This window comes from Taudactylus pleione, unplaced genomic scaffold (assembly GCF_031769625.1).
Source record: "Taudactylus pleione unplaced genomic scaffold, aTauple2 ptg000171l, whole genome shotgun sequence".
Taxonomy (NCBI): domain Eukaryota; kingdom Metazoa; phylum Chordata; class Amphibia; order Anura; family Myobatrachidae; genus Taudactylus; species Taudactylus pleione.
Window position 1 is genome coordinate 359,335 of NW_028284573.1, and position 18,737 is coordinate 378,071.

Below are 18,737 nucleotides of genomic sequence, written 5' to 3' on the forward strand. Positions count from 1 at the left end.
GTCATCATGGTGTGGGCTGGGGAGGGGGGTTTCCAGGCAATCATCTATATAATAAGTGAGAAAGCGTGTCTGTCTGTCCGTCTCTTTGTCCTTTATGCACGGCCAGAGTTTTAGACCTAGCTCCACCAAATTTGGCATGGTGGTGTAGTTGGACCAGGATTAGGTTTTTGCCTAGGTTTGAACTTCGTCAGGGCTACACATTGTCACACAATCACCAAATATGGGGACACTTACATTACAGAGGTTCGGGGGCTGGCTCCAGTGGAAAATGTCAGTCTGCCAATAACCTGTGAGAAAGCTACAAAAGTATAATTTTAACCTCAATCTTAGCAAACTTGATGACTCATGCAAGTTCATATTAAATCCAGAGCCTCTGTGTTTGCATGCAAGGGCGTAACTAGAACTTTGTGGGCCACATAGCAAGATCTTAAAAAGGCCCCCCCAGAGGTAAAAAATCCCCCAAAACATTAATTTGCCCCCACACAAAGCCCATTCATGTTTGCCACACAGACCCCATTTAGGTTATGCCACTCAGTAGTACCCCTTATACACATTATGCCACACAGTAGTAGTGCCCCTTATACATTATGCCACATGGTAATGCCCCTTACACATTATACCACACAGTAATGCTCTTTACAGATTATGCCACATAGTAGTAGTGCCCCATATAACACATTATTCCACACAATATTAGTGCCCCTTACACATGCCCTCCCCCCCAGCAACTCACCTCCTCATGTCCCTCCAGCAGCCTCTCGCCTCCTCTTGTGTGCCATCAGCAGCCAGCAGGTGTGGATTTGGGGCCAGGCCGCCATCTAATTATAGTTGGTGTACCGGCAGGCAGCAGTAGACATGGACAGACAGGGCTGGTGCAATTTGAATCTGGCGCCGGTCGTGAGTCAATCTGAGCTTGCAGACTGGCAGTCAATCAGGAGCCTCCATTGCTGATTGGCTGCCGGTCTACAGGCTCTGATTGCCTTGCGAGCAGCGCTGTCTCTCCACGACTGCCTGCCACACCAGCTGTAATCAGCTGATGGGCCGGCACCAAATCACCATCGCTGACACCCGAGTCCCCCTTGATGGCCCTGACTGGACTGGCCCATCTAGTGTGCCCGACTGGGTGCAGGGGGAGCGGCCAGCCACAGAGGCAGCTTGGTCAGCATCCGTTAGAATACAGAAGGAGGTACGTTACCACCTATGTGTTGTGCATACTTATTTCTTAAATGAGGACGTCATTTTATTGTGTCTGGAAGTGGCAGGTACCGGGAGCCACCTTATAGTTTCCATAGATGACCAACTAGGAGCATTTTATATAGGAAAGAGGATTTGTGGCCGCAGCTCTCACAGGACCCGAGTCGCACATACTGTCGAAATCAGGTGCAGGAGAAGAATGATTTTTTTTTCTTTTACATATGTGTCCAGATAGCGTGCGCACAGCGACGGAGTTGCGATTGAGGCTCATCGGAGATGTATAGTGTGAGGAAGGTGTTGAAAATGTAGTGTGCGTTCCTGGGCAGAGACGGTATAGGATTTGCACCTAAATGAGGAAACATTGCTCCAGAAGGTGTAATCCAGATGTCATGGCCTGTTCCGTTATTTTGTGTGCTCCAAAACTTTGCAGTGTTTGGTATTGTGCGCAGGCTGCTCTTGGCCTGGGGGCCTGATTCAGAGCCGGACGCTCTGACAAGAGCGCTCGCTCTGAATCAGTGCCCTCATACCTAAAATTGGAGCGGCCTCCTGGCCGCTCGAATAGCTGTGGGTGACCACCCACAGCTTATGCAAGCATCCATGATGATGGTCGCGATGGTCTAGACCATCGCGACCATTGGGCTTGCGACGAGACCCTGCGGTAGGGTCTCGCTGCCGCAAGCCCAGTAGTGCTTTTGGCTCTATCAGAGCCAAAAGCACTCCCACTGACATCACTAGTGATGTCTGTGGGGCCGGCCCCAGACGGTAGGCGTTCCCATGGGAACGCCTCCGTCTGGGCAGCAACGCCCCCGGCACGCCCACCAAAGGGGGCGTGCTGTCACTCACCATCGACAGCACGCCCCCTTTGGTGCGAGACCCATAGCGACGGCTGTCCGTCGCTACGCAGGTCTCGCGCATGCGAACGACGGCACCATCGACTCGCTTGGGAGCGCTCGCGAGCGGGTCTGAATCAGGCCCTGAGTTCCTATCTATAACATAACAGCACAATACAATGCACACCATGGGGTGATTGTGTGTCTGTGCTGTGAGAGTTCAGCAGCTCCACCCTTTGGTCATGGAATGTTATATAATACCCAGCTCCCTGCTCCTCTCAGTCCTGGGACAGTATCCAGAGATTGGAGTCTGTAGAACCGCTGAGCTGCAATGTGGAATGAAGTGACCCGGGGAGACTTTGAGTGGGCGTACACAGACCAACCCCACACCAAGCGCAGGAAAGAAATATTAGGTACGTTTCCATACCCTCCAGCTGGGAGGTACAGTACTCGTGCTGGGACAGGCTGACTTAGTGACATTTACTGTGTCCTTTAAAGTATTTAGTTTCTTAAAGTATTTTATTCCACTAAGAGTTATTACCTGATCTTCTAATCCGCTGACTCTGTTTTATAGCTAAAGGCCCCCATACATCAGCAATTGATTGCAGTAATTGTGCAATTTGCAATCTATTGTGTATAAATCTCTTTCCCTTTTTCAATCGATTGTGGCATCTCTGCAATCGATTGAAAAAGGTAAAGATTTTTATACACAATCGATTGCAAATTGCATGATTGCTGCAATCAATTGCTGATGTATGGGGGCCTTTAGGGGGAGATATATCAAAGCTTGGAGAGAGATAATGCACCAACCAGTAATCTGACATTTTTCAAGCACAGCCTGTAAAATGACAGGAGCTGATTGGTTGGTCCTTTATGTCTCTCCAAGCTTTGATAGCACTAATGTCAGTAGTGGAAATATAGAGGTTATTAAATTACATTAATAAAAAATTTGTAATGAATTCCATTTTGCTGGCATCAAGCCCTTTGTTGGGATTGCTAAATTGTATTTGTATTTCATTGTGTCATGGGATATATCTGTCTTCAAACCGCTTGTGTTCTTTATACAGAGGCAAGGTCTGTGTATTTTGATACTGTCTGCTACCTGTGAATTGGGGGCACTTCAGAGGCATATAATGAGATAAGCATTGTATATGTGTGTGTGTGTGTATATGTATATATATGTATATATATATATATATTTATTACACATTGTGTAACGGATAGATGAGCTGCAATGTCACATTCATGTTTTTGTAAATGAGCCCTGCACAGCAGTCACTCTCACCTGGTGATATCTCTATTCATTGTTAGCCTGGCTCAGGTTATTAGCAGCTAATTAGGGATAATGCAGCTGCCTGTTAGTTTGCAGCACAGTGATAACTAATAAGATTTTGGGGCATATGGGGGTGATGTATCAAATCTTGGAGATAGGTTGGCACTTTATATCTCTACAATTTATCAGCTTCAAACTGTCATTTTATAGGCTGTATTTGAAAAACATGTCAGGAGCTGATTGGGTGGTACTTAGGTGTGAGGGTGTATTAGTGTGGGTAGTATAGGTGGGAGTAGGGTAGGTGTGAGGGTGTATTAGTGTGGGTAGTATAGGTGGGAGTAGGATAGATGTGAGGGTCTATTAGTGTGAGTAGGGTAAGTGTGAGGGTGTATTAGTGTAGGTAGTATAGATGGGAGTAAGGTAAGTGTGACGGTGTATTAGTGTGAGTAGGGTAGGTGTGAGGGTGTATTAGTGTGAGTAGTATAGGTGGGAGTACTGTAGGTGTGAGGGTGTATTAGTGTGGGAGTAGGGTAGACGTGAGGGTGTATTAGTGTGAGTAGTATAGGTGGGAGTAGGGTAGATGTGAGGGTGTATTAGTGTGAGTAGTATAGGTGGGAGTACTGTAGGTGTGAGGGTGTATTAGTGTGGGAGTAGGGTAAGTGTGATGGTGTATTAGTGTGAGTAGTATAGGTGGGAGTAGGGTAGATGTGAGGGTGTATTAGTGGTAGTAGGGAAGGTGTGAGGATGTATTAGTGTAGGTAGTATAGGTGGGAGTAGGGTAGGTGTGAGGGTGTATTAGTGTGAGTAGTATAGATGGGAGTAGGGTAGGTGTGAGGGTGTATTAGTGTGAGTAGTATAGGTGGGAGTACTGTAGGTGTGAGGGTGTATTAGTGTGGGAGTAGGGTAAGTGTGATGGTGTATTAGTGTGAGTAGTATAGGTGGGAGTAGGGTAGATGTGAGGGTGTATTAGTGGTAGTAGGGAAGGTGTGAGGATGTATTAGTGTAGGTAGTATAGGTGGGAGTAGGGTAGGTGTGAGGGTGTATTAGTGTGGGTAGTATAGGGGGGAGTAGGGTAAGAGTGAGGGTGTATTAGTGTGAGTAGTATAGGTGGGAGTAGGGTAGGTGTGAGGGTGTATTAGTGTGAGTAGTATAGGTGGGAGTACTGTAGGTGTGAGGGTGTATTAGTGTGGGAGTAGGGTAAGTGTGATGGTGTATTAGTGTGAGTAGTATAGGTGGGAGTAGTGTAGGTGTGAGGGTGTATTAGTGTGAGTAGTATAGGTGGGAGTAGGGTAGGTGTGAGGGTGTATTAGTGTGGGTAGTATAGGGGGGGAGTAGGGTAAGTGTGAGGGTGTACTAGTGTGAGTAGTATAGGTGGGAGTAGTGTAGGTGTGAGGGTGTATTAGTGTGAGTAGTATTGGTGGGAGTAGGGTAGATGTGAGGGTGTATTAGTGTGGGTAGTATAGGTGGGAGTAGGGTAGATGTGAGGGTGTATTAGTGTGAGTAGTATTGGTGGGAGTAGGATAGATGTGAGGGTGTATTAGTGTGGGTAGTATTGGTAGGAGTAGGGTAGGTGTGAGGGTGTATTAGTGTGTGTAGTATAGGTAGGAGTATGGTAGGTGTGAGGGTGTATTAGTGTGAGTAGTATAGGTGGGAGTAAGGTAAGTGTGAGGGTGTATTAGTGTGAGTAGTATAGGTGGGAGTACTGTAGGTGTGAGGGTGTATTAGTGTGAGAGTAGGGTAAGTGTGATGGTGTATTAGTGTGAGTAGTATAGGTGGGAGTAGTGTAGGTATGAGGGTGTATTAGTGTGAGTAGTATAGGTGGGAGTAGGGTAGGTGTGAGGGTGTATTAGTGTGGGTAGTATAGGGGGGGAGTAGGGTAAGTGTGAGGGTGTATTAGTGTGAGTAGTATAGGTGGGAGTAGTGTAGGTGTGAGGGTGTATTAGTGTGAGTAGTATTGGTGGGAGTAGGGTAGATGTGAGGGTGTATTAGTGTGGGTAGTATAGGTGGGAGTAGGGTAGATGTGAGGGTGTATTAGTGTGAGTAGTATTGGTGGGAGTAGGATAGATGTGAGGGTGTATTAGTGTGGGTAGTATTGGTAGGAGTAGGGTAGGTGTGAGGGTGTATTAGTGTGTGTAGTATAGGTAGGAGTATGGTAGGTGTGAGGGTGTATTAGTGTGAGTAGTATAGGTGGGAGTAAGGTAAGTGTGAGGGTGTATTAGTGTGAGTAGTATAGGTGGGAGTAGGGTAGGTGTGAGTGTATTAGTGTGGGTAGTATAGGTGGGAGTAGGGTAGGTGTGGGTTGCATTAGTGTGGGTAGTATAGGTTGGAAGTAGGGTATGTGTGAGGGTGTATTAGTGTGAGTAGTATAGGTGGGAGTAGGGTAGGTGTGAGGGTGTATTAGTGTAGGTAATATAGGTGGGAATAGGGTAGGTGTGAGGGTGTATTAGGGTGAATAGTATAGGTGGGAGTAGGGTATGTGTGAGGGTGTATTAGTGTGTGTAGTATAGGTGGGAGTAGGGTAGATGTGAGGGTGTATTAGTGTGAGTAGTATAGGTGGGAGTAGGGTAGGTGTGAGGTTGTATTAGTGTGAGTAGTATAGGTGGGAGTACTGTAGGTGTGATGGTGTATTAGTGTGGGAGTAGGGTAAGTGTGATGGTGTATTAGTGTGAGTAGTATAGGTGGGAGTAGGGTAGATGTGAGGGTGTATTAGTGGTAGTAGGGAAGGTGTGAGGATGTATTAGTGTAGGTAGTATTGGTGGGAGTAGGGTAGGTGTGAGGGTGTATTAGTGTGGGTAGTATAGGGGGGGAGTAGGGTAAGTGTGAGGGTGTATTAGTGTGAGTAGTATAGGTGGGAGTAGGGTAGGTGTGAGGGTGTATTAGTGTGAGTAGTATAGGTGGGAGTAGGGTAGGTGTGAGGGTGTATTAGTGTGAGTAGTATAGGAGGGAGTAGGGTAGGTGTGAGGGTGTATTAGTGTAGGTAATATAGGTGGGAATAGGGTAGGTGTGAGGGTGTATTAGTGTGGATAGTATAGGTGGGAGTAGGGTAGGTGTGAGGGTGTATTAGTGTGAGTAGTAGAGGTGGGAGTAAGGTAAGTGTGAGGGTGTATTAGTGTGAGTAGTATAGGTGGGAGTAGGGTAGGTGTGAGGGTGTATTAGTGTGAATAGTATAGGTGGGAGTAGGGTAGATGTGAGGGTGTATTAGTGTGTATAGTATAGGTGGGAGTAGGGTAGATGTGAGGGTGTATTAGTGTGAGTAGTATAGGTGGGAGTAGGGTAGGTGTGAGGTTGTATTAGTGTGAGTAGTATAGATGGGAGTAGTGTAGGTGTGAGGGTGTATTAGTGTGAGTAGTATAGGGGGGAGTAGGGTAGGTGTGAGGATGTATTAGTGTGAGTAGTATAGGTGGGAGTAGGGTAGGTGTGAGGGTGTATTAGTGTGAGTAGTATAGGTGGGAGTAGGGTAGGTGTGAGGGTGTATTAGTGTGAGTAGTATAGGTGGGAGTAGAGTAGGTGTGAGTGTGTATTAGTGTAGGTAGTATAGGTGGGAGTAGGGTAGGTGTGAGGGTGTATTAGTGTGAGTAGTATAGGTGGGAGTAGGGTAGGTGTGAGGGTGTATTAGTGTGAGTAGTATAGGTGGGAGTAGGGTAGGTGTGAGGGTGTATTAGTGTGAGTAGTATAGGTGGGAGTAGGGTAGGTGTGAGTGTGTATTAGTGTGAGTAGTATAGGTGGGAGTAGGGTAGATGTGAGGGTGTATTAGTGGTAGTAGGGAAGGTGTGAGGATGTATTAGTGTAGGTAGTATAGGTGGGAGTAGGGTAGGTGTGAGGGTGTATTAGTGTGAGTAGTATAGATGGGAGTAGGGTAGGTGTGAGGGTGTATTAGTGTGAGTAGTATAGGTGGGAGTACTGTAGGTGTGAGGGTGTATTAGTGTGGGAGTAGGGTAAGTGTGATGGTGTATTAGTGTGAGTAGTATAGGTGGGAGTAGGGTAGATGTGAGGGTGTATTAGTGGTAGTAGGGAAGGTGTGAGTATGTATTAGTGTAGGTAGTATAGGTGGGAGTACGGTAGGTGTGAGGGTGTATTAGTGTGGGTAGTATAGGGGGGGAGTAGGGTAAGTGTGAGGGTGTATTAGTGTGAGTAGTATAGGTGGGAGTAGGGTAGATGTGAGGGTGTATTAGTGGTAGTAGGGAAGGTGTGAGGATGTATTAGTGTAGGTAGTATAGGTGGGAGTAGGGTAGGTGTGAGGGTGTATTAGTGTGAGTAGTATAGATGGGAGTAGGGTAGGTGTGAGGGTGTATTAGTGTGAGTAGTATAGGTGGGAGTACTGTAGGTGTGAGGGTGTATTAGTGTGGGAGTAGGGTAAGTGTGATGGTGTATTAGTGTGAGTAGTATAGGTGGGAGTAGGGTAGATGTGAGGGTGTATTAGTGGTAATAGGGAAGGTGTGAGGATGTATTAGTGTAGGTAGTATAGGTGGGAGTACGGTAGGTGTGAGGGTGTATTAGTGTGGGTAGTATAGGGGGGGAGTAGGGTAAGTGTGAGGGTGTATTAGTGTGAGTAGTATAGGTGGGAGTAGGGTAGTGTGAGGGTGTATTAGTGTGAGTAGTATAGGTGGGAGTAAGGTAAGTGTGAGGGTGTATTAGTGTGTGTAGTATAGGTGGGAGTAGGGTAGGTGTGAGAGTGTATTAGTGTGGGTAGTATAGGTGGGAGTAGGGTAGGTGTAGGTTGCATTAGTGTGGGTAGTATAGGTTGGAAGTAGGGTATGTGTGAGGGTGTATTAGTGTGAGTAGTATTGGTGGGAGTAGGGTAGATGTGAGGGTGTATTAGTGTGGGTAGTATAGGTGGGAGTAGGGTAGATGTGAGGGTGTATTAGTGTGAGTAGTATTGGTGGGAGTAGGATAGATGTGAGGGTGTATTAGTGTGGGTAGTATTGGTAGGAGTAGGGTAGGTGTGAGGGTGTATTAGTGTGTGTAGTATAGGTAGGAGTATGGTAGGTGTGAGGGTGTATTAGTGTAGGTAATATAGGTGGGAATAGGGTAGGTTTGAGGGTGTATTAGTGTGGATAGTATAGGTGGGAGTAGGGTAGATGTGAGGGTGTATTAGTGTGTGTAGTATAGGTGGGAGTAGGGTAGATGTGAGGGTGTATTAGTGTGAGTAGTATAGATGGGAGTAGGGTAGGTGTGAGGTTGTATTAGTGTGAGTAGTATAGATGGGAGTAGTGTAGGTGTGAGGGTGTATTAGTGTGAGTAGTATAGTGGGGAGTAGGGTAGGTGTGAGGGTGTATTAGTGTGAGTAGTATAGGTGGGAGTACTGTAGGTGTGAGGGTGTATTAGTGTGGGAGTAGGGTAAGTGTGATGGTGTATTAGTGTGAGTAGTATAGGTGGGAGTAGGGTAGATGTGAGGGTGTATTAGTGGTAGTAGGGAAGGTGTGAGGATGTATTAGTGTAGGTAGTATAGGTGGGAGTAGGGTAGGTGTGAGGGTGTATTAGTGTGGGTAGTATAGGTGGGGAGTAGGGTAAGTGTGAGGGTGTATTAGTGTGAGTAGTATAGGTGGGAGTAGGGTAGGTGTGAGGGTGTATTAGTGTGAGTAGTATAGGTGGGAGTAGGGTAGGTGTGAGGGTGTATTAGTGTGAGTAGTATAGGTGGGAGTAAGGTAAGTGTGAGGGTATATTAGTGTGAGTAGTATAGGTGGGAGTAGGGTAGGTGTGAGAGTGTATTAGTGTGGGTAGTATAGGTGGGAGTAGGGTAGGTGTGGGTTGCATTAGTGTGGGTAGTATAGGTTGGAAGTAGGGTATGTGTGAGGGTGTATTAGTGTGAGTAGTATTGGTGGGAGTAGGGTAGATGTGAGGGTGTATTAGTGTGGGTAGTATAGGTGGGAGTAGGGTAGATGTGAGGGTGTATTAGTGTGAGTAGTATAGGTGGGAGTAAGGTAGGTGTGAGGGTGTATTAGTGTAGGTAATATAGGTGGGAATAGGGTAGGTGTGAGGGTGTATTAGTGTGGATAGTATAGGTGGGAGTAGGGTAGGTGTGAGGGTGTATTAGTGTGTGTAGTATAGGTGGGAGTAGGGTAGATGTGAGGGTGTATTAGTGTGAGTAGTATAGGTGGGAGTAGGGTAGGTGTGAGGTTGTATTAATGTGAGTAGTATAGATGGGAGTAGTGTAGGTGTGAGGGTGTATTAGTGTGAGTAGTATAGGTGGGAGTAGGGTAGGTGTGAGGGTGTATTAGTGTGAGTAGTACAGGTGGGAGTAGGGTAGGTGTGAGGGTGTATTAGTGTGAGTAGTATAGGGGGGAGTAGGGTAGGTGTGAGGGTGTATTAGTGTGAGTAGTATAGGTGGGAGTAGGGTAGGTGTGAGGGTGTATTAGTGTGTGTAGTATAGGTGGGAGTAGGGTAGGTGTGAGGGTGTATTAGTGTGAGTAGTATAGGTGGGAGTAGGGTAGGTGTGAGGGTGTATTAGTGTGAGTAGTATAGGTGGGAGTAAGGTGAGGGTGTATTAGTGTGAGTAGTATAGATGGGAGTAGGGTAGGTGTGAGTGTGTATTAGTGTAGGTAGTATAGATGGGAGTAAGGTAGGGGTGAGGGTGTATTAGTGTGAGTAGTATAGGTGGGAGTAGGGTAGGGGTGAGGGTGTATTAGTGTGAGTAGTATAGGTGGGAGTAGGGTAGGTGTGAGGGTGTATTAGTGTGAGTAGTATAGGTGGGAGTACGGTAGGTGTGATGGTGTATTAGTTTGAGTAGTATAGGTGGGAGTAGGGTAAGTGTGAGGGTGTATTAGTGTGAGTAGTATAGGTGGGAGTAGGGTAGGTGTGATGGTGTATTAGTGTGAGTAGTATAGGTGGGAGTAGGGTAGGTGTGAGGGTGTATTAGTGGGAGTAGTATAGGTGGGAGTAAGGTAAGTGTGAGGGTGTATTAGGGTGAGTAGTATAGGTGGGAGTAGGGTAGGTGTGAGTGTGTATTAGTGTATTCTAATCCCTGGTATAAGGGTCATAAGAAACATCAGATATGCTTTATAATTTCAGTATTCTGTAGGTCCCGATACACATCAGAATGACCTAAAAAAAGACGTGATGGTCGTTGCAATTTCCTTTCATTCTACAATGTGCACCGAATTGTTCACGACCGCTTCCCATCTGACGTGCAGCACATCAGGTGTGATGAACGCGCGATTAAGCCTCCACGCTATGCCATGTGTTAGCTACTGTATGTCGTTACAGTTTGCCTCAAAGCGACATATCGTCCAATACATCGTCTAATGTGTACCCCACCTAAGTGTGTTTTCTATATTATTATGTGTTGTTCTGTGTAAATATTCCAACACTATGGCATCCAATTTTTTTTGTTATTGTCAGAATGATTTTGGAGGCATTAACCCCGAATGGAGGTTAAGGAACAATACACATGTAAGTTCATGTTACCTGATTCTGGTATGGAGATCTGACAAGTGTGATGCACTTAGGGTAGGATGTACTAAGCATCGCATCTGTGGTACATCCCGTCTGTCTTCGGGTACATACCGCCGTTCATTCCTGGCCCATTGATGAGGGCAATTACTCACAACACTCAATTTTACCCTTCTCCTTTTGTATACATCTTATAAAACTGTTTCACAATATCCCACGGAGATAGTTCCTGTGATTGTAAAATGTGATTTGCAGGGAAATCGCCCGCCCTTCGTATTTTGTGTCTTGAGAACTGTCTTAGTGTATAAAGTCACCAAAAATTTTTTTTATTAAAAACTAAAAGATGACCGGTCCTTGGCACAGGAAGAGAATCGCTAAACAGCAAAGCTTATGCAGCGCGAGGAGCAAATCAACAGAACGGAGCAAATATTGCTGCAATGTAAGGGGTGCAAATACATTTATTTATTGTGTTTGCTTGCAGGAAATTATGCTAGGATTCGCCCTCCCAACTCTAGAGTCAATCAAATTGCCTGCGAAGGGTTTGAGTTGCCATTGCCACGGCGTTAAAACGGCAGCAATTGCACTTGAACTTGCACCCCGTGCGGCCTGCTGTAAGCCTGAATTTACAACATTTTTCTTGCAGCACCGGGAGCAGTTTTGTGCTAGGTTCGTGAAGTGCGGCTATTGCTGCCATGATCTCGCAGGTGACAATTGGATTGACCCCTAAATCACTCATCAGAGTTTAAATCATACTTGCCTACTTTCAGAACGACAGTGCGGTTCCCGAAAATTGTGTGGCTCGCCAAGCTCACGGAAGTCTTCAGGCCGGCGCCACCGGTATCCGCCTCCCCCCTCCCCTTCGGCATTGTGTAGTGGGGGTGAGGCAGCCGGATTGTCAGCAAGTCTTGTTTAATTTTGCCCCTTGCATTGCAGCGAATTTGCTCCATTTTTTTTTATGTGCTCCTAACTCTGTATCTGCCCAGTGTTGTCTTCTGTCTTGTACGAAGCAAATGTAGGTTATTCAGGTTTATGATTTTGAGAATCTAATTTTGTTTCTCTTTTTCTCATAGCGAAGTATCCACAAATCAAATCCCTAATGCGACCCGACCACCACCTAAAATGGATCGTCTTGGCGCTGGTAGCTGCCCAGCTTGTCGCTTGTCATCTAGTGGGAAATTTGGCTTGGAAATGGGTGCTCTTTTGGGCATATGCCTTTGGTGGGTGTGTGAATCACTCATTGACTTTGGCCATCCATGACATCTCTCACAACGTGGCTTTCGGCAACAGGCAGGCCAAATGGAACAGATGGTTTGCCGTGGTTGCCAACTTGCCAATTGGCGTGCCCTACTCTGCATCCTTTAAAAAATACCACATCGATCACCACCGCTACTTGGGAGGTGACAACCTGGATGTGGACATACCAACGGACTTCGAAGGGTGGTTTTTCTGCACCCCCTTCCGCAAAGTTGTGTGGCTGATCCTTCAGCCGCTATTTTACGTTCTACGCCCTCTCTACGTGAATCCAAAACCGATCAGTAGGATGGAGATATGGAACGCTCTGGTTCAGTTTTCCGCTGACCTCTTGCTGTATTGCGCATGTGGCCTGAAGCCCATGGTCTACTTGCTGGCTGGTTCGGTTCTTTGTTTGGGTTTCCATCCGATATCGGGACATTTTATCTCGGAACATTACATGTTTATGAAGGGACATGAGACCTATTCGTACTATGGATCCCTGAATTTAATTACTTTTAATGTAGGCTACCACACAGAGCATCACGACTTCCCCAGCATTCCTGGAAGCAAGCTACCCATGGTAGGTAAACGTCGTCTTGTACTGGATCCTCATTCAAGTCCTAAGGGGGGAATGTTTTAAAGCTTCTAAAGAGGACAAGTTACCGATAACAACCAATCGAATAGATTCATAGCTAGAAACTAATTGGTTGCTATGGGCAACTTCTCCACCCATTTTATATCGCTGCGGTTTGTTTTTGCCATGATTTTAATGTCTAATGAAGCTTATGGCATTATACAGCTTTGATAGATAAATCCCCTAATGTGAAATTAAAGAATATTCACCATCACAGAAGTCTTCCACCTGAAAGAATATTAGCTGCCACAGTACTCCATATTAGTATATATCAGACGTGACTTCCCATATACTACATGATTAATAGTTTTTGACAAATATCTTTTATAGTGTTTTTTTTCTATTTACAAAGTTACGGGGGGGAATTAAATTCAGGACGATGGATATAATTTATTTTATTTAATTATTACCAGTTATTTATATAGTGCACACATATTCCGCAGCGCTTTACAGAGAGAATATTTGGCCATTCACATCAGTCCCTGTCCCAATGGAGCTTACAATCTACAGTCAGGTGCATAAATATTGGGACATTGACAGAATTTTCATATTTTGGCCTCTATTCACCACCACAATGGCTTTGAAATGAAACAAACAAGATGTGCTTTACCTGCAGACTTTCAGATTTAATTTGAGGGTAATTACATCCAAATCAGGTGAACGGTGTAGGAATTACAACGGTTTCTATATGTGCCTCCCACTTTTTAAGGGGCCAAAAGTAATGGGACCATCAACTCAAAAGCTATTTCATGGACAGGTGTGGGCTATTCCCTCGTTATTTCATTATCAATTAAGCAGGTAAAAGTTCTGGAATTGATTCTTACAGGGGTATTCAATATGGGAGCGAAAACATCGTTTTTGCGTTAATATCGGAGGTATGACGTCATTATCGCAGGTTTTACTTTTACACCGTATTCAATTTCAAAGACTTATCGCAGTTTTGAAAAGTCTTTGATAAAAAATGGGATTAACTTTTCACCATTGAATAGGTGTCGAAAAAAAGTGCAGAATTGGGGTTTAGGGGTGCCTGCACCCCTGGGAATGACATTTAAAAATAACTGTGTCAAAAAAAGTTTAAAAAAAAAATAGGGACACCCCAAAAAAATTATTTCAAAATTGGGGTGAAAAAAAAAATGGGAAAAAATTGTTTAAGAATAGGGAAATAGGTTCAGGGCTATTCTGCAAGTATGCGGCAGGTGTATTATAGAATAGAATTATAGCGGCAGGTGCACAAATGCAGAATTTTTAAAAACTTTAGGGACATAAAAATATGCTAGTACCCATTTTCATGTACCCCTAATTTGATGGGACCACTTAAAAAAATGAAAAAAATAACCTAAGTGCTCTTCTGCAACACTTCTTCAATGTCGGGAAAAAAACACCTGCTGCGGCTATTTAAATCCCCGACTTTCAATTAAAGGGTAAAACGGGGGTACCCATAGTGTTCCCCCATGTTTTTACTACTTTAGGGGGGTCTTACAATTTTTTTAAGGAAAAATTTGTAACTTTACGCAAATCCAACTTTGGAGTCTCCCGTTTTCGTTAATTTTATATTGAATACGGGTATAAGTGGGAGCGCGCCCGATACTTTAACGCAGGTAACAACTCAGATATGAAACGTTAACTTCGACAGTGAAGTTAACGTTTCATATTGAATACCCCTCTAGGTATGACATTTGCAATCAGTTGCTGTCGACTCTCAATATGAGATCCAAATGTCCACATGCACACACACACTAATTTCTTTTTGGGAACCAATTAACCTACTAGTATATTGTTTAGAGTGTGGGAGGAAACTGGAGTACCTGGAGAAAACCCCCGCAAGCACAGGGAGAATATACATGCTCCACACAGTTAGGGCCATGGTGGGAATTGAACCCATGACCTCATTGCTGTGAGGCAGTAACACTAACCATTACACCGTATAATGTGCTGTTGCTGTTCCAAAATGGCACATCTCTCCTGCCGGTATTGAAATTGTCCCTCGCACCCCATAGAGGTGCAAAGAAAAAACTTGCGATGTCGACCCTATCGTAATGATATGTGCGCAGCCGGGCATTGCGGCGATGCCCAGCGGTACATTGTGTTGAATACCGCCCCCCGTTTCGCTCAACTAAAATGTATACATGTAACACCCCTTTTCTAGGCCAGGACAGGGTGTTGCAGTTATGCACAGTGTGCGTCCTCCCTTCCTTCCGCTCCGTGACGCAGTGAAGTTAACGTTTCATATTGAATACCCCTCTAGGTATGACATTTGCAATCAGTTGCTGTCGACTCTCAATATGAGATCCAAAGAGCTGTACACACACACACACACACACACACACACACACTAATTTCTTTTTGGGAACCAATTAACCTACTAGTATATTGTTTAGAGTGTGGGAGGAAACTGGAGTACCTGGAGAAAACCCCCGCAAGCACAGGGAGAATATACATACTCCACACAGTTAGGGCCATGGTGGGAATGATATGTGCGCAGCCGGGCTTGCGGCGATGCCCAGCGGTACATTGTGTTGAATACCGCCCCCCGTTTCGCTCAACTAAAATGTATACATGTAACACCCCTTTTCTAGGCCAGGACAGGGTGTTGCAGTTATGCACAGTGTGCGTCCTCCCTTCCTTCCGCTCCGTGACGCAGCGCCTCCACCCAAGCCTCTTCCTTGTGTCGTAAGTGGATGTGGATAGGGGACACTACCACCAGGAGCCGACTTGGGAGAGCCCTTGGATCCACACAGGCCTACTCAAGGTCAAGGGCAGCGCACACACAACACTTATGCAAAAGCCACCTGGGCACATTTGTTGTAGGGCAGGTAAAGGTGGGCGGAAAGGGGTAAAGGAACAAAAGGACATGTGGTAACAGAAACCCCCCACAGAATGGCCATAGAGCAAATACTGACATAAAAAATGTAACAATGGGCAAAATTCCTCTCGGTACTACTGAGATAATGCATAAAAGAGAAGAAAGACCTGCACAGGATTGCGGATCAATACTTACAGAAACATGTCTGCTCCCACTTGTATAATCATCAGAAATCTCTATTACCAATTTGATTACGGTGTGTCGGTATGTGTGCGTGTCGGTGTGTTCACACGTGTCGGTGCGTGTGTGTTTGTCGGTTTATTCACGCGTGTCAGTATGTGCGTTACCTAGAATAGGTTTCCGTATTTTTCAGCTATATTGAGACAAACTTAACACCACCTAAAAAATCTTTATTACTATGTTGTAGGATAATCAACACTAGGGATGATTAAATTCTATTTCATTTCTCAAACCGATACTTATTCATTAATATATATATTATTATGGCAATATTACCACCTTTAGGTGGAAATCTGACTCTGATATTAGTGTGATACTGGCATCATCAACACCCGGTAAGAATTCGCAGTGTCCTATAATGAGCTGCTTTAGGTGCATATAGATTGTAAGCTTGCGAGCAGGGCCTTCCTACCTATATATCTGTCTGTTATTACCCAATTTTGTTCTATTAATGTTTATAATGGTAAAGCGCAACAGAATATGCTGCGCTATATAAGAAACAGTTAATAAATAAAAAAATAAATATATACAGTAGCTGCCAAAGTTACTGACAGTATATTCAGAAGCAGTGCTAAAATTGTCCTACGTAATTAGCTGCCATAGACGGAGGAGCTTACATGGTTATCTTGTGGTTTATATGTAACAAACATGAATCTAATGGTTATTCTGTATGCAGTTGTATGATTTAATATGTTACTTTTTAGATAGGGGTCTATTCATGATGTTAATTATCGAGGTCCATTCGGACCCAGATAATTAACATTCTAACTCGCTGCAGAATCTGGAGCAATTAATCATTGCTCTGGCCGCGGTGACCGCTGATGCGAAATCAGCTGTCTCCGCGAGCGGCTTCAATGCTCCTCGCAGCTTTGCAATTCTGTCCTTGCAAATGAAGCTAGAGTTGTCTGACACCCCCCTGCTGCATTTGCAATCCCAGTACTGTGGCTGAGGTCTAGGCTGGGATCACCTTCGCGACCATCGGTTGCGATGGTGGATGGCGCTGGCCAGCTGCGTAAGCCTCAGCTTAAGCTGGCCGACTTGCGAGGCTAGGAAACTGCATCCGTGGACGTGGATCCCGGCCTTGTCACTCCTGGAAAATTGGGGGGAGGGGGGGCGTCCCTACCCTTCCCCAAAAATGCCTCTGCCTGTCAATCAGGACCCATTCTGCAGATGCGCACGTGAATTCCCGATAATCAGGAAACTGTGTTCTAGTGCAGTGCTGAACCGGCCCCTTAGTCCCTATATTAATACCTGGTATTTATAGATGATTATTTACCAGTGTAAAATAAATTCATTCTATTTAATTCTGGTTACATATAACTAGGTGTATATATCCTTGAAGCAGACAAGGGGCAGTTATGATACTTCAACCCTTGTGGTATATAGTCGCATTAATGCCGATTATACAGCCCTGCAGGTATTGTTACTGGTCCAATGTATTTACCAGTGTGAGGTTACCACAGGGTTTGTTATTATTATATACTGCACCTGAGCCACGCAGCGGTATTACAGTAATCCACGTTATAACAGTGTGGAGCTGAATTGGGGGCACCATGTTCTGTCACTATCTCACTATCTCACTGATCCCTGCTACACACAAGCGCTATAGCTTTGCTGGCTGTATCATTTTAGGGTCTAATGTACTAAGCCTTGGATGGAGATAAAGTACCAAGCAATCAGCTCCTACATGTCATTTTTCAAACATAGGGGTCAATTTACTAAGCCTTGGATGGAGATAAAGTGAATGGAGATGAGTGGGACAGTGATAGTGAAATTCACTGTTGCGCTGCAAGAATCTGCGTGCAAGCGCAAAAAAACTGTGATGGTATTACCCATCGATGGCATGGCATTGCATAATTTAATACCATTGATGGTTCCACTCATTTTCCATTGATGCAAAACACACCGATGGCCATCCCTATGCACTCCTCACCTCTGCCCTGTCTGGCGTCAAAAGGTTTAATTTATCTGCTCCTGACAGTCTCCCCCCGATAAGCTCACCTTTTTTTTTTTTTTCCACTCTACAGCCCCTTGGGAATGAGACCTGGGGATCCCCGTTAGTCAACGGCGGCTATCTTTTTGTAGCCTGCTATGGGGGCAGCCATTTTCTGTTAGCCCCTGCTGCCTAGCTAGATCTCTCCTGGCTGACAGCCAGGGGTTACATAGTAAAATTTGGTGCATCAGGCTTCTTCCATATTAATACTTTAGTCTATTACTGTCAGCATCTACAGTATACAGCATGTTTGTGAGTCTCCCCTATTATCTAAAGGAAAGCATTCTTAATTTCACAACATACCAATATTAGTGATGTTCAAACACTGTCACTGTGTACTTTACACTAGTAACATCAGCAAAATACAGATTACAGACGATATTCATACACTAAAACCTGAAACAAGCGGTCTTGCCCTTAATGGTGTGAGAAGAACTTAACTGCATTCAACCTTATTTTATTGTAAAGAAAAGTGTGAATACCTATAGCGCCGATGTCATTAGAAGGAATATACACAGCCGCCAAACCGGAAATGCGGTGTATCCCAAACTCCACATATATAGAATAAGCACAAAGTAGGCTGCACATTGTTAAACACAAACTATCTTAATATACAGACTATAAGAACACTTAAGAATAAATAAGAATATTTAACAACATTAAAATAGATCAGCTAGGGGCTATTATCTAAATTACATTGTAACATGATGAAAACAGGTGAGAAGTCCCCGCTAACAAGAGCTTTTTTCTTCGGGGTCCATAGGGATCCACAGGGATACCATGGGGATAATGTGCTTGGAGAGATCCAGGTATCAAACAGTTAAAGCTTCAGCTCCCAGGATGCCTCGTGTCCTCCTCCATATATACCCCGCCCCTAGCCACAGGACTTCAGTTGTTCGTTTGGTGCGGCAAGATTAAGACGCACCTTTGTAAAGGGGGACTGCTCTGGCAGTCCTAAACTTTTATTTATGTTTTATTTCATTGGCAGTACTAAGCGTCTGAATTAAGACGCATGTACTGTGACTCCATGTACCTCCGCCGAGCCACAACACCAGAAACGGCTGGTGATTCCGGCGGGTTTTGGCTGAGCTTGCTAGCAGCGATGCTGGGACCTGGACTGCGATCGGAAGGCTGGAGATGTCAGATAA

General features: G+C 44.9%; 1 protein-coding gene across 2 annotated transcripts in view; it reads left to right on the forward strand.

Moving 5' to 3' along the window:
* The first annotated feature begins 2,292 nt into the window (after positions 1 to 2,292).
* DEGS2 (delta 4-desaturase, sphingolipid 2) overlaps positions 2,293 to 18,737 on the forward strand; it is a 38,739-nt gene continuing 22,294 nt past the window's right edge. Inside the window, exons 1-2 of one of the 2 annotated variants that reach the window (XM_088475404.1) lie at positions 2,293 to 2,437; positions 11,757 to 12,499. In XM_088475404.1, coding sequence (XP_088331530.1) covers positions 2,356 to 2,437; positions 11,757 to 12,499 — 825 coding nt within the window. In that variant the 5' untranslated portion in view covers positions 2,293 to 2,355. The remainder of the gene's footprint in view (positions 2,438 to 11,756; positions 12,500 to 18,737) is intronic. The other variant, XM_088475405.1, reaches the window with a different exon arrangement.